Source organism: Dendrobates tinctorius, unplaced genomic scaffold (assembly GCF_039654945.1).
Source record: "Dendrobates tinctorius isolate UK_male_01 unplaced genomic scaffold, ASM3965494v1 ptg000034l, whole genome shotgun sequence".
Taxonomy (NCBI): Eukaryota; Metazoa; Chordata; class Amphibia; order Anura; family Dendrobatidae; genus Dendrobates; species Dendrobates tinctorius.
Genome location: NW_027361702.1, coordinates 9552038 through 9567769, shown reverse-complemented (window position 1 = coordinate 9567769; position 15732 = coordinate 9552038). Strand labels below are relative to the sequence as shown.

Below are 15732 nucleotides of genomic sequence, written 5' to 3'. Positions count from 1 at the left end.
GTTGAGTTAGTCGGTCAGTCATTGCACTCAGTCAGAGAGTGAGGATGTAGACGGACGGAGTGTGAGACAGAGAAGATCCCCGGAAGAGGGATGGAAGAAGGAAGTGCTGCAGCAGGCCACAGTGATCTGGGTCTGCTGGCACAGGAAGGAGACAGAGAAAGGAAGCTTGATTCTCCATTGGGAAGAAGGATTAGCACGGAACGTAAGGAGAATAAGAGAACAAGGACCAGTGTTAGAGGAGAACCCTTTTCAAGTTCTAAGCGCAAGGCCGGGGTCCGGTCCCCGAGGTTGTATGGATACTAATGGTCCTGCAGCAGACACCGGAGGAATAGAAGTAGTGACCACATTATTCCCACACAAGACTTGGGGGCACAACAACAACGTATTAGTGAGCCGGGACTTGGTAGCAAGGAGTCCCCAAAGCAGGCTACAGCTGTCTGCCGTACAAGTAGATTTCATAGGAACATCTGATAGGAGGCACTCCAGTGTAACTCAGTACTGAGAGTACTTCTTTCTTAGGCGCTATAAGAGGAGACGTTCAGAAAAGGCACATATGTTGTTGGCGGAGTTTTGGAAAGGAGTACTTCATCTTGCCTGGAAGTTGGCTGAGCTCCTGACCCGGAGGACACGGCACCGATGCAGGCACCTGTATGCTCAATAGACTGTGAGTAAAGCTTTGGAACTACATGCCCTGGTGTCCTCCACTTATTCCGGCGCCAACCTGCCCAGCACTGCTACATCCCTGGCGCCTGACACTACACCATCTACGTGTCACTTCTCCTACACTGCCCTGGGACTACAGCCCTGCCTGTGGAGGGCTATAACATCACTGCTGCACCACACCATCTGTCCCAGAGGATCTGTCTGCAGCGTCGGCTTACATCTCTATTGCTGAACACCACAGGTGGCGTCACAAAACACTTATAAACTTTCACCACCATAAGCACACTGGAACAACCCCCTTTGCAATGGAGCCCCAGGGCCACGGACCGGGTCACCGCTGCCGTGACAACCCCCCCGTTGAGAAGATCAACCGGCCCGGTACCGAGTACCCCACGGCCCTGGTGAGTGAGGGCGCTCCATCTGTATTAACAATGCTTTAACATTTATCTTTCTGAACATGAATGGAACATTGAGCATAAACTGTTTTGAACATGGCTTCTTCTGCCTACTTCTTGCTGCTAGAGATCTGGCAGCGCTTACTCTCGCATAGCCGAGCCACATTTGGCTTAAGGAGGGAAGCAGTTGAGACCCTCAGTAGGACTTGGAGATGCTTATCAGTAGGTCGGGACCTGTACTTGGACTTATTGAAGTTCAAGGTAGAGAAGAGCTTTTCGCACAAGTATGTGCTCCCAAAAAGACACATGGTCCGCTTGAACATTCGGGAAAGCTCAGGGAAACTGGGGGGCAATTCTCTCAAAAATTGCCCGAGCTTGTCTGCTTTTCCACTCACCTCCCTGAACTTGGCTTTGAGTTCAGAGTTGCACTGCAGGTCATTGAGCTCCATATGAAGCACAGGAAGGGCATCTTGCACATCAAAGAAGAAGGGGTCCGCAAAAATTGGAAATGTGGCTCTGTGCGTCTTGAAGTCTGCAAATCTGTGATCAAATTCCTCCTGTAGCTTCAAAATGACATCCATATACTCCTCACCACTGAATGGTGTGCCTGCTTCCATGAGTGCCTTGCATGATGGGAAATGGCCAAGGTTTGTCTGAGAAAGCTGGGCTTTCCATAACATAAGTTTTGTAGAGAATGCTCTCACGTTGTCATAGGCAGCACTGACAAGTTGCCCCTGGCCTTGTAACTTCTTGTTCAGTACATTAAGCTCATGTGTGATATCAACAAAAAAAGCTAAGTCCATGAGCCATTTTGGATCACTTAGCACAGGAACAGCAGCCCCATCTTTCTCCATGAAGGCTTTCACTTCCGCTCTCAACTCAATAAATCTCTTCAATATGTTTCCCCTGCTGAGCCAACGTACCTCGGTGAAGTAGAGCACATCCCCATGTTCTGCCTCCATTTCCTCTAAAAAAGCACGAAACCTTCTGTGGATTAAGCCCCTGGATCGGATTTGGTTGATGCATTTCACAACGAAAGACATCACATTGTCAAACTTCAGGCATTTGCTGCAAAGCGCCTGCTGATGGATAATGCAGTGCAGAGCAATGACCTCCTCCACACCTTCCTCTTCCAGTTTTTTTTTAACAAGTGCCACCAGTCCATTTTTCCTCCCTGTCATTGATGGCGCTCCATCAGTTGTTATTCCAACAAACCTCCTCCAAGGTAAACCGGCATTCTCAATGGCATCACACAGCTGGTGAAATATCTCCTGAGCGGTGGTCTGGCCATGCATTGGAATCACTGTGAGCAACTCCTCTATGACTTCAAAATTGTCATCAACACCACGGACATAGATTGCGAGCTGGGCAGTGTCGGTGATGTCTGTGGTCTCATCAAGAGCGGCTGAGTATACACTGAAACATTTTGCTTTCTCACACAGTTGATCATAAATGTCGCTTGACAGATCATAAATGCGCTCTGCTACGGTGTTGGCAGAAAGGCTGATGTTGCTAAACTGACCTTTCTTTTCTGGACAGACAATACTTGCAGCCTGTAATATGCACTTTTTTTACAAATTCACCTTCTTTGAATGGCTTTCCAGCTTTAGCAATCATCTCACTAACCACGTAGCTAGCTTCGACTGCTGGAGCATTCTCTTTGGTTGCTTTCTTAACCCCTTCCTGACATCCGACGTACTATCCCGTCCATGGGACCCGGGCCCCTATGCCCATGGACGGGATAGTACGTCTACCGCGATCAGCGGAGCCCACGTGGTGAGCACCGCTGATCGCGGCCGGGTGTCAGCTGATTATCACAGCTGACACCCGGCACAATGTGTCAGGGGCGGTCACGGACCGCCCCCGACACGTTAACCCCCTGCACACCGCGATCAAACATGATCGCGGTGTACCGGGAGTTAAAGGGAAGCATCGGCATGGAGGGGGCTCCCTCCGTGCTTCCCTGAGCCCCCCACGGCAGCGCAATGTGCAGCGCTGCTGCCGGGGGCTCCTTTCCTGCAAGATGGCGACGGGGGCCTTCGGGGGCCTGCAGGAAGCTGGCTTCCTCAGTGCCTGCAAAGCGCAGGCATGAGGAAGCCTTGTGCACTGCCTGTGACAGATCGCTGATCTGTCACAGTGATCTGTGATGCGACAGATCAGCGATCTGTCACAGAACAGTGATGTCCCACCTGGGACTATTTAATAAAGTAAAAAAAAATAAAAATAAAGTGTTAAAATAATTTAAAAAAAATCGCCAAATAAATTACAAAAAAAAAAAAATATTCCCCCAAATAAATCCATTTTTTGAAAATAAAAAAAAAAACAAAAAAACAATAAAAGTACATATATTAGGTATCGCCGCGTCCGTAACGACCTGCCCTATAAAACTGTCCCATTAGTTAACCCCTTTAGCGAACCCCTTAAAAAATAAAAATAAAAAACGAAGCAAAAAATAGTGATTTATTATCATACCGCCAAACAAAAAGTGTAATAACGCACGATCAAAAAGACGCATATAAATATCCATGGTACCGCTGAAAACGTCATCTTGTCCCGCAAAAAACGAGCCACCACACAGCATCATCAGCTAAAAAATAAAAAAGGTTATAGCTCGCAGAATAAAGCGATGCAAATATAATTATTTTTTATATAAAATAGTTTTCATTGCATAAAACCGACAAAACATAAAAAAAGACCTAAATGAGGTATCGCTGTAACCGTACTGACCCGAAGAATAAAACCGCTTTATCAATTTTACCGCACGCGGAACGGTGTAAACGCACCCCCCCCAAAAGAAATTCATGAAACGCTGGTTTTTGTTCATTCTGCGTCCCAAAAATCGGAATAAAAAGCGATCAAAAAAAGTCACGTGCCCAAAAATGGTACCAATAAAAACATCAACTCATCCCGCAAAAAATAAGACCTCACATGACTCGGTGGATTAAAATACGGAAAAATTATAGCTCTCAATATGTGGTGATGCAAAAACTATTTTTACAATAAAAAGCGTCTTTTAGCGTGCGACAGCCGCCAAACATAGAAACCGCCATGAATAGTAAATCAAACCCCCCGTTATCACCCCCTTAGTTAGGGAAAAATAATAAAATAAAAAAAATGTATTTATTTCCATTTTTCCGTTAGGGTTAGGGTTAGGGCTAGGGTTAGGGTTAGGGTTAGGGCTAGGGTTAGGGCTAGGGTTAGGGTTGAGATTAGGGTTAGGGGTGTGTTGGGGTTCGGGTTGGAGTTAGAATTGGGGGTTTCCACTGTTTGGGCACATCAGGGGCTCTCCAAATGCAACATGGCGTCTGATTTCAATTCCAGCCAATTCTGAGTTGAATAAGTCAAATGGTGCTCCTTCCCTTCCAAGCTCTGACATGCGCCCAAACAGTGTTTTACCCCCACATGTAGGGTATCAGCCTACTCAGGACAAATTGCAAAACGATTTTGGGGTCCAATTTCTCCTGTTACCCATAGGAAAATAAAAAATTGGGGGCAAAAATATCATTTTTGTGGAAAAAAATGATTTTTTTATTTTCACGTCCGAGCGTTATAAAATTCTGTGAAGCACTTGGGGGTTTAAAGTGCTCACCACACATCTAGATAAGTTCCGTGGGGGGTCTAGTGTCCAAAATGGGGTCACTTGTGGGGAGTTTCAATAGTTTAGGTACATCAGGGGCTCTCCAAACGCACATGACACCCGCAGACCATTCCATCAAAGTCTGCATTCCAAAACATCACTACTTCCCTTCCGAGCCCCGACGTGTGTCCATACAGAAGTTTTCTCCCACATATGGGGTGTCAGCGTACTCATGACAAATTGGACAACAACTTTTGGGGTCCCATTTCTCCTGTTACCCTTGGGAAAATGAAAAAATTGGGGACTAATTGATCATGTTTGTGGAAAAAATACAATTTTTTTATTTTCATGCCCGGGCATTATAAACTTATGTGAAGCCCTTGGAGGTTCAAAGTGCTCACCTCACATCTAGATAAGTTCCTTGGGGGGTCTAGTTTACAAAATGGTGTCATTTGTGGGGGGTTTCCACTGTTTAGGTACATCAGGGGTTTTCCAATCGCGACATGGTGTCCGATCCCAATTCCAGCCAAAAACGTCAAATGGCGCTGCTTCCCTTCCGAGCTCTGCCATGCGCCCAAATAGTGGTTTACCCCCACATGTGGGGTATCAGCGTACTCAGGACAAATTGCACAATAACTTTTAGGGTCCTGTTACCCTTGGAAAAATAAGAATTGAGGGTGAAAAGATCATTTTTGTGGAAAAAATATGATTTTTTAATTGTACGGCTTTATGTTATAAACTTCTGTGAAGCCCTTGGGGGTTCAAAGTTCTCACCATACATCTAGATAAGTTCCTTGGGGGGTCTAGTTTCCAAAATGGGGTCACTTGTAGGGGGTTTCCACTGTTTAGGTACATCAAGGACTCTCCAAACGTGACATGGCGTCCGATCTGAATTCCAGACAATTTTGCATTGAAAAAGTCAAACGGCGCTCCTTCCATTCTGAGCTCTGCCATGCGCCGAAACAGTCGTTCCCCCCACATATCAGGTATCAGCGTACTCAGGACAAATTGCAAAAAAATTTTGCAGTCCAATTTCTCCTGTTACCCTTGGTAAAATAAAAAAAATTGAACCTGAAGTACTTTTTTTGTGAAAAAAAGTTAGATGTTCATTTTTTTTTAAATATTCAAAAAAATTCCTGTGACGCACCTAAAGGGTTAATAAACTTCTTGAATGTGGTTTTGAGCACCTTAAGGGGTGCAGTTTTTAGAATGGTGTCACTTTTGGGTATTTTCTATCATATAGACCCCTCAAAGTGGCTTCAAATGTGATGTGGTCCGTAAAAATAAAATGGTGTTTTAAAAATGAGAAATCGCTGGTCAACTTTTAACCCTTATAACTTCCTAACAAAAAAAATTTTGGTTCCAAAATTGTGCTGATGTAAAGTAAACATGTGGGAAATGTTAGTTATCAAGTTTTTTGGGTGCCATATCTCTGTGATTTAAGGGCATAAAAATTCAAAGTTGGAAAATTGCGAAATTTTCAAAATTTTCGCCAAATTTCCGTTTTTCTCACAAATAAACGCAAGTTATTTGAATGAAATTTTACCACTAACATGAAGTACAATATGGCACGAGAAAACAATGTCAGAATCACCGGGATCCATGGAAGCGTTCCAGAGTTATGACCTCATAAAGGTACAGTGGTCAGAATTGTAAAAATTGGCCCGGTCATGAACATGCAAACCACCCTTGGGGGTGAAGGTGTTAAAGAAATCTTGTTGCCTCAGTAGATATCAGAAGATTAGCAACCCGGTTGGCTCTTTCATCTCCCTGGTATTTTGCATACTCCTCAGCATGTCTAGTTATGTAATGACATTTCAAATTGTATTCTTTGTGCACTGCAACTTTCTATGTGCAAATAAGACACGTCGGGATGCTCCTGTGCTCAACAAAGAAATATTGCACTTCCCACTTTTCCTGAAATAGTCTGTGCTCATCACCAACCTTTCTCTTCACTGCAGGCTTTGAAAATGACATGTTTGGAGCTGTGTAATAGATAATTCCACTTGGTGTCACTGTTTCAGTGTTAGCCGATGCGTCTTTTCTACTTTTTTTTCTGTCCCGCTGAGTAGCAATTTCCGCGGTCGCCTCTGCTTCTGAGCCCGGGGTAATGGCGCAAGTTCGCAATAAGGCCGGCTGATGTCCCGCCTCCGAGAGCAATATACCACATCGCCCCACCGCTCATTCTGAACCCGGCGCACCTGAGTCTGTGGCGCGGCCCGGTCCCTGCTCGGCTGCTCCTGCTCCATGTGTTGTGAGTGTGACTCATACGCCTTGCCTACTGACAGCAGGCTGCTGTGACTGTCTAGCCATCATCATACTCACCTCCTCCTGCTGCAGCTCCGATGGTCCAGCACCGACATCTTCTTCCTGTATGAGCGCGCGGTCACACGTCACGTGGTACTGCTCATTAAGCTCATGAATATGGGCGCTACGCCTATGAGAGTGGAATAGCGTCCATATTCATGACCTTAATGAGCAGTACTACGTGTGACTGGGATTTCACATGCGAGACTTGGCCGTGTTTCTCGCATGTGTGATCCCGGTCGAGATGAGGACCACAAACTATTGTCCCGAGGGCCCATGAGGTGAAGGCCGCAAACTATTGTGCCGAGGGCCCATGAGGTGAGGGCCGGAAACTTTTGTCCCGAGGGCCGCAGTTGGCCCGCAACTTTGAGACCCCTGCTCTAAAGCAAGTGACTCCAAACTTTTTCATCTTGAGAGTCACAATCAGCTCTGGAAGAGGGTCGCGAGCCAGATCAAGAACCCCTTCCCCTGAGTAGTAACATCCAGTTCTTCTGTCCCCCACAGTGTTGACACTCAAAGGCCCGTTTTCGGTATAAAAATAGCCAAAGCTTCCCCACAGAAATCACACCAAGGCAGTATACTTGCATAGAGGGAGGGGTTCCCACCTTATCATCATTCAGTATTCTTGCATCAGGCACTACTACCAACACGCTATTGCTATTGCAGTCTCAAGCACCCCATCTATCTGACCGAATCATCCTATGCCCAGCTTAGCACTTACTTTATTTATCTTTCCAACAGTAAGGCCAGTATATGCGCATCCAGATCTGCTCCAATCTGTGTGGTCCCACTCACAAAAATCACCACCTGGAGACCTGCATTTCATAGCTATTTGCTAGATCAGGTGCTAATGCACCAGGCTGGCAGACAGCTGCGAGCCACACATCGTGGTCCTGTGCCACATGTAGCTCCTGAGCCACCGGTTGGGGACCCCTGTTCTATAGCATACAGCCTAGAAGTATCAAGCACTGCATACCATGAACCAAAACCATAAAACCACTGCACAATAGGGCTAGTTAGAAAGCAAAACAGGAATTAGACACCAGCCTAAGAGATCTTTTAACGAAGGGGACATGTTATATGCACATCCTAGTCTTGATTCATGATCTATCTGCAGCACATGAAGTTGAGAGTCTTGGGATTGGGGCATACAGCTGACTTGCAACTATTATTATATTATATATAAAAGTCAAAATGTATTGAACCAATATTCTCTCTTTTGTAAACAGTGACGAGGATCATTATCTTCTGCGCCACTCCAGTCCCATCACAGATCGGGATCCATGTACTACTACACAGATCATGGGAGGACTAAACCCAGAGGAAGAACAGGGGAGCTTAGAAAAAATACTGGCCCAACTGGAGCATGAAAACAGGTACTATGATAAAGTAGTTGTTTACTCTCTATCTTTTTTTATACTTTCATCACTTTTTTTGCTGTATATATACCTCAACGAAAAGTATGCACACCAGTGTGAAAAAGTAAGGATACCTCAAATGAACTTTTTTTTTTTTAATGTGTGCATATACGAATATTTGATCTTCAATGATACAATATATATAGATAAGTTATCACTTTCTCTACTGATCACCTGGTGGAACAAAATGTGTGGGAACTATTTGAAAATCTGATCAGCCTATAGTAAAGTACCTAATGAATTGTGTATGGGCAAAAATGGGAAGAGTAAACTAGAAAATAAATGTTTGGGGTTTTTTACCATTCCCTCATTTTATTATATTGATCAATATATTTCTTGTTCGGTACATGCCCTTGTTAATGGTCCAATTATTGGATAACTGGAAACACTGTCCCTTTTATCAGCAATAAATATTGCACAACCATTTTTAGCCTTTTAGTCTCCATACTAATTGATCTGTTGTGCTTTGCATGGCCTTTTCTCCCAGGGAAAAAAGGAAATTATTTAGAATAAAAGTTACAAATAAAAAAAGTAATAAAGATAAGCTTTAAAAAGTATAGGGGAACCTCTATGACTATGATAGAGGGGTCAGACCTGCTGTAAAAGGGTACACTATTCAAATCAGAATTTTGTCTCACAGCTATAAAGTCTTCACACATTCCCAGAACAAAGAATATTGAACATCAGTAATAAATGAACAATCCTTAAGCAAAATGTGACGGAGTCAGCTTCTGCTGAGTCGATTTTTTGATTGGACCCTCTGGGTCGTGGCACCCACCAACCTAGGGCGAGCTGACCTTGTGAGGAACCACCCCCTATACAGGGAGTGTCAGGGGCAAGACCAAGGGGGTGAATCACCACGACTGCTGGAACCAGACGGCTGGTTCAAGGAAGACACCAGTGTGAGTGTCAGGCAACAGGGAACGTGCAGGATACAAGACAAGACAAAGCGTGATGTCAGGGTATCTTCATTAAAGCGTGGTCTCAGGGTAACATCAGGTGCAAAACATAATTACGAGGACAAAGTGAAACATAGCAAGATGCGTGCATGGGCATGCCAAGGTCCAAGGCATGGTACGTGCTAGGTGGCATGTCTGGGTTCAGGCAAGGGCTAGGTGGCATCGGACTCCGGACATCTGGCAATGATCGACAGACTCCGGACATCAGGTTGCGGACATCAGGCTGCGGACATCAGGCCGCAGTCATCAGGCTCTGGACCTCTGGCAGCGATCGGCAGGCTCCGGGCATCCGGCAGGCAAGTCAGGGTTCAGGCAAGGAGGCACGCCAGACATGGTGCGTGTTAGAAGACACGCCAAGGTCCAAGGCAGGGTTCCAGGCAGGATGCGTGCTAGCAGACACACCAGGGTCCAGGACAGGGTGCGTGCTAGGGGGCACACTAGGATGCAAGGCAGGGTGTGTGCTAGGGGGCACACCAGGGTCCAAGTCAGGGTGCATGCTAAGGGACACGCCAGGGTTCAGGTTAGGGCAAGGGCCTGTTTGTGCTAGGAGGCACGCCAGGATTCAGGCTAGCGCCTGTGTATGCTAGAGGGCACGCCAGGGTACAGGCTAGGGCCTGTGCGTGCTAGAGGGCACGCCAGGGTACAGGCTAGGGCCTGTGCGTTTTAGAGGGCACAGCAGGGTACAGGCTAGGCCTGTGCGTGCTAGAAGGCACGCCAGGGTACAGGCTAGAGCCTCTGCGTGCTAAGGGGAATGCTAGGGCTCAGGCTAGGGCCTGTGCGTGCTAGGAGGCACGTCAGGGTTCATGGCAGGACCTGCGCGTGCTTTAGAGAAGCACCGGGAGGTATGCCAAGGAGCAGGCTAGGGCCTGCGTGTGCCAAGAGGGCACGCAGTGCACAGTGCAGAGACAGCATGAGTGCAAGGAAACACAGAGCACGGCTGGGGCACTAGCTAGCTGGTCGGGCTGAGGCTCAGACAGGCGGGCAAGACTGAGGCGAGCACGGGTGAGGCACAACAGGGGGACACAGCTAAGTCACTGACCGACGAACACGGCTGAGGCACAAACAGGTGGGAGCGGCTAAGGCGGGCATGGCTGAGGCACAAATAGGCGAGCGAGGGAAGGCCAGGCGCGTGCAAAGGGCATGCGAAGAAACAAGGCAAGGCTAGGCAAAGTACAGAACAAGGAGCGGAACGTAGGCAGAAGCACAGAGCCGGGTACAAGAAAGAGAAGCGGAGCGTATGCTAGAGCCCAGAGCCAGGTCAGAGACATAGAGCAGAGTACAGACAGGTAGCGGAACGTATGCTGAGGCACAGAGCTGGGTACAAGGGAAAAGCGGAGCGTATGCCAGAGCACAGAGCCGGGTATATGGCAAAGCACAGAGTATAAGACAAGACTTGTGCTAAAGGAGCACGGGAAGGCAGAATACAAAGATAAGGCTTAAAGCAGAGTACATGGCCAAAGCGTGTACAGACCGCACGGAGAGGCACAGTACGGAAACAGGCTTGTGCAAGAGAGCACGATAGGGCAGAGCAAGGGAAGGAAGCAGAGCTTGTGCAAAAGGAGCACAATAAGACAGAGGATAGGAAAGCCAGGCAAAGCAAGAGAACATGAAGAGTACTACAAGGCTAAGAATAGCAAAGACAAAACATGGCACAAAAGACAACACAAGAGATGGCACAGGACAATAGACAGAGTACAAGCACAGAGTGTGTGCAGAGAAGCACAACAGGGCAGAGTGCAGGGGCACAGAATACAGGGAGCGACCAAGCAGGACCAAACAGCCTAGCAGGGAAGCAACACGATACTTAGGCCCCGACCATAGGAAGGGGTGGTCTGATATAGGGCATTAGCACCTGAACTTCCGGGTCAGGACCATGGGGAGGACTTCCGGGTCGAGTCCTCCAGGATCATAGAGAGGACGTCTAGGTCAGGTCCTCTAGAAGCATAGAGAGGATTGCTCGATGAGGTCCTCCTGGACCATAGAGAGGATCACTGTCGGGTTCTCCAGGACCATAGAGAGGATCACATGGTCGGGTCCTGCAGGACCATAGAGAGGATCACATGGTCGGGTCCTCCAGGACCATAGAGAGGATCACATGGTCGGGTCCTCCAGGACCATAGAGAGGATCACATGGTCGAGTCCTCCAGGACCATAGAGAGGATAGCTGGATTGGGTCCTCCAGGAGCATAGAGAGGAACCGCCGCTGCAGGCAGCATGGAGATGAGCACGCACACCAGCGCCGAGCACAGGCATCCAGCTGGAGGATCCAGCACTGGAGATGCGCGTGCGCACCAGCAATGGCGCGCAACTGTAAGGTAAGGCACACATGCGCACAGCAACGGCATGCAGCCATGATGAGATGCGCGTGCACGCTGCTCCAGGGGTCATGCAGCATAACAGACACGACAGGCCTAACAGTGAGGTGTGCGTGCACACTACTCCAGGGGTCATGCAGCATAACAGACATGACGGGCATGACAGTACCCCCCTCTTTAAGCCCCCTCTTACCGGGGCTGGAAAAAAATTTTTTTGGACAGAATCCAGAGTTTCAGAGCAAGCCACTCCTCACAAAGTTGATCCGCCATCTTGAAACGGACACCTGCATTGGTTAAGATACAGGAGCCGCAGACAAAGACATGGGTATCCAGTGGAGAGGGCTGCTAGTAGACGAGGAAGTCTTCTTTCTCTGGCTGCCACAATATTCCAAGCAAGTTCAGAGGACATAAACCAGGTCCAATTCTTCAGTAGAAAACTCCAGTCCAATTAAAGCAGTAGCCGAGGTACCAGCGGAGTCCATGGCCTGAGTATTCTGTGATGGAGTCAGCTTCTGCTGAGTCGATTTTTTGAGTGGATCCTCTGGGTCGTGGCACCCACCCACCTAAGGCGAGCTGACCTTGTGAGGAACCACCCCCTATACAGGTAGTGTCAGGGGCAAGACCAAGGGGGTGAGTCACCACGACTGCTGGAACCGGACGGCCGGTTCAAGGAAGACACCAGTGTGAGTGTCAGGCAACAGGGAACGTGCAGGATACAAGAAAAGACAAAGTGTGATCTCAGGGTATCTTCATTAAAGCGTGGTCTCAGGGTAACATCAAGTGCAAAACATAATTACGAGGACAAAGTGAAACAAGCAAGGTGTGTGCGTGTGGCACGCCAAGGTATGGTACGTGCTAGGTGGCATGCCTGGGTTCAGGCAAGGGCTAGGTGGCATTGGACTCCGGACATCTGGCAACGATCGACAGGCTCCGGACATCAGGCTGCGGAAATCAGCTCCGGTCATCAGGCCGCAGTCATCAGGCTCTGGACCTCTGGCAGCACCCTGCAGGCAAGCCAGGGTTCAGGCAAGGAGGCACGCCAGATTTCAAGACATGGTGCGTGTTAGAAGACACACCAAGGTCCAAGGCAGGGTTCCAGGCAGGATGCATGCTAGGAGACACACCAGGGTCCAGGGCAGGGTTCAAGGCAGGGTGCGTGCTAGGGGGCACACCAGGGTGCAAGGCAGGGTGTGTGCTAGGGGGCACACCAGGGTCCAAGTCAGGGTGCGTGCTAAGGGACACGCCAGGGTTCAGGCTAGGGCAACGGCCTGCGCATGCTAGGAGGCACGCCAGGATTCAGGCCAGGGCCTGTGCGTGCTAGAGGGCACGCCAGGATTCAGGCCAGGGCCTGTGCGTGCTAGAGGGCACGCCAGGGTACAAGCTAGGGCCTGTGCGTCCTAGAGGGCACGCCAGGGTACAGGCTAGGCCTGTGCGTGCTAGAGGGCACGCCAGGGTACAGGCTAGGGCCTGTGCGTGCTAGAGGGCACGGCAGGGTGCAGGCTAGGGCCTGTGCGTGCTAAGGGGCACGCTAGGGTTCAGGCTAGGGCCTGTGCGTGCTAGGAGGCACGCCAGGGTTCATGGTAGAACCTGCGCGTGCTTTAGAGAAGCACGGGTAGGTATGCCAAAGAGCAGGCAAGGGCCTGCGCGTGCCAAGAGGGCACGCAATGCACAGTGCAGAGACAGCATGAGTGCAAGGAAGCACAGAGCATGGCTGGGGCTCTGGCTAGCTGGGCGGGCAAGACGTAAGGCGAGCATGGCTGAGGCACAACAGACGGACACAGCTAAGTCACTGGCCGACAAGCACGGCTAATGTGGGCACGGCAAATGCGGGCACGGCTTAGGCACAAACAGGCGAGCGAGGGAAGGCCAGGCGCGTGCAAAGGGGACGCGCCTGGCTACCCGCTGTTTAATCTGGATACCAGCTCCCAGCGCGAGCACGCTGGTATCCAGGGTGCACAGAGGGTAACTAAGCCACGCGCGCGCTTAGTTACCCGCTATTTACCTTGGATACTAGCGTCCTCGCTGGTCCTGATCACTGGTGAGTCTGCCTGTTTGAGAGCTCACCAGTGATCCTGACCAGGTCATATCGTTGTTGGGATCGCTGGTGCATCGTTTAGTGTAATGGGACCCTTAGTGTATGGAAACTTGACTTTGCAGTAAGTAATAAAAATGCCTTAAAACATTATCTCTCTCTCTCATTAGATAGATAGAAGATAGATAGATATCCGTTAAATATATAATTAGTGCTGTGCATGTGTAGCTTACTGTACTTGTAGTTAGCTAATAAATAAAACATGAAAAAAATGTGGGGTCCCCTCTATTTTTAATAACCAGCAAAGGTAAAGTTGACAGCTGCGGGCTTATATTATCAGGCTGGGAAGGTCCCTGGTTACTAGGCTCTTTGTTGTGCATATTGATATATTAGAACATTTAGGCGACTTCTTTCATTGCAGAATTCTCCAGGGAGAGTTGAAAAGATTGAAATGGCAGCATGCAGAGGTGGGAGAGGTTCCTTTACTTGGGGAGGTATCACCCGATTCTGGTGGTAGTGGCAGTGGGGATGTCCAAAGTGAAGAATTGTTAAGTGAAGCCCGGATACTGCGCCATCACAAAAATCGTTTAGAGACTCGTATGCAGATATTGGAGGATCACAACAAGCAACTTGAATCCCAGCTACATCGACTCAGGGAACTATTGCTACAGGTATGACGAAGGATGACGGCTTGTAATTGAAATAATTTTTACATTTTGTCACATGAATCTAAAAAAAATAACTTTTACATTTTTAGTCTACAATCAAGTCACTGGATTTCAGGCAAGTAAAAGGTTCAAATGAATGAGGAAAAAATACAGGTACAAATGCATCCAAAAATGCATAAAAATAGCATATTTTTACCAACACTGTTTTTTACTGCAGAAAAATCTGCAAATAGTCAGTGTGAGCACATACCCTTAGGCTACATTTCCACAATGAACTTTTGGTGAGTTTTTGATGTTGCAGATTTTCTGCACCGATTAAGTAAAATATGTCACTTATAATAATAATCTTTATTTATATAGCGCCAACATATTCCGCAGCGCTTTACAGTTGAACAGTTTCAAACACAACAGTCATAAGTAATAACGTTAACAATACAATAATTAAAGCGAAATAAGACGACCCTGCTCGTGGGAGCTTACAATCTACAATGAGGTGGGGGCGATACAAAGCACAGGTTTGTATTTACAATGATGTATTTACAATGATGGTCCAGCCATCTTCAGGGGGTGGGGGATAGATGATGATAGAGAATGGGCTACACACACACAGAAGCATAAAATGACTTTGATTACTGAATGTGTTAGGCCGCTCTGAACAAATGTGTTTTGAGCGAGCGCCTAAAACAATGCAAATTGTGGATGGTCCTAATGTCTTGGGGTAGAGCATTCCAGAGGATTGGCGCAGCACGGGAGAAGTCTTGGAGTCAGGAGTGGGAGGTACGGATTAGGGCAGAGGTTAGTTGAAAGTCATTTGCAGAGCGCAGTGGTCAGTTAGGCCGATAGACAGAAATGAGGGAGGAGATGTAAGGGGGTGCCGCACTGTGGATAGCTTTGTGGGTGAGAACAAGTACTTTGAATTGTATCCTGTAATGAATGGGCAGCCAGTGTAACGACTGGTGAAGAGCGGACGCGTCAGAGAAACGATTAGCCAGATGGACAACCCTGGCTGCTGCATTAAGGATGGACTGGAGAGGGGAGAGTCGAGTGAGGGGGAGGCCAATTAATAGAGCGTTACAGTAGTCCAGGCAGGAGTGGATCAGGGCGACAGTGAGGGTTTTTGTTGTCTCCATGGTGAGAAAAGGGCGAATTCTAGAGACGTTCTTTAGGTGTAAGCGGCACGAGCGGGCAAGAGATTGTATGTGGGAGGTGAAGGAGAGATCGGAGTCAAACATAACGCCCAGATAGCGTGCCTGCTGTCGGAGTGTTATTATGGTGCCACCCACGGAGAGGGAAATGTCAGATTTAGGGAGGTTAGTAGATGGCGGGAGCAGAAGAAGTTCAGTTTTGGAGAGGTTGAGTTGAAACTCAGTAAAAACTCACCAGAAACTCATTGTGGGA

At 48.1% G+C, this 15732-nt stretch overlaps 1 protein-coding gene across 3 annotated transcripts in view; it reads left to right on the top strand.

Moving 5' to 3' along the window:
• DRP2 (dystrophin related protein 2) overlaps positions 1 to 15732 on the top strand; it is a 227894-nt gene that overhangs the window by 198683 nt on the left and 13479 nt on the right. For all 3 annotated transcript variants that reach the window (XM_073573086.1, XM_073573085.1, XM_073573087.1), the window contains 2 exons: positions 8172 to 8318; positions 14088 to 14337. In XM_073573086.1, the coding sequence (XP_073429187.1) occupies positions 8172 to 8318; positions 14088 to 14337 (397 nt within the window). The remainder of the gene's footprint in view (positions 1 to 8171; positions 8319 to 14087; positions 14338 to 15732) is intronic.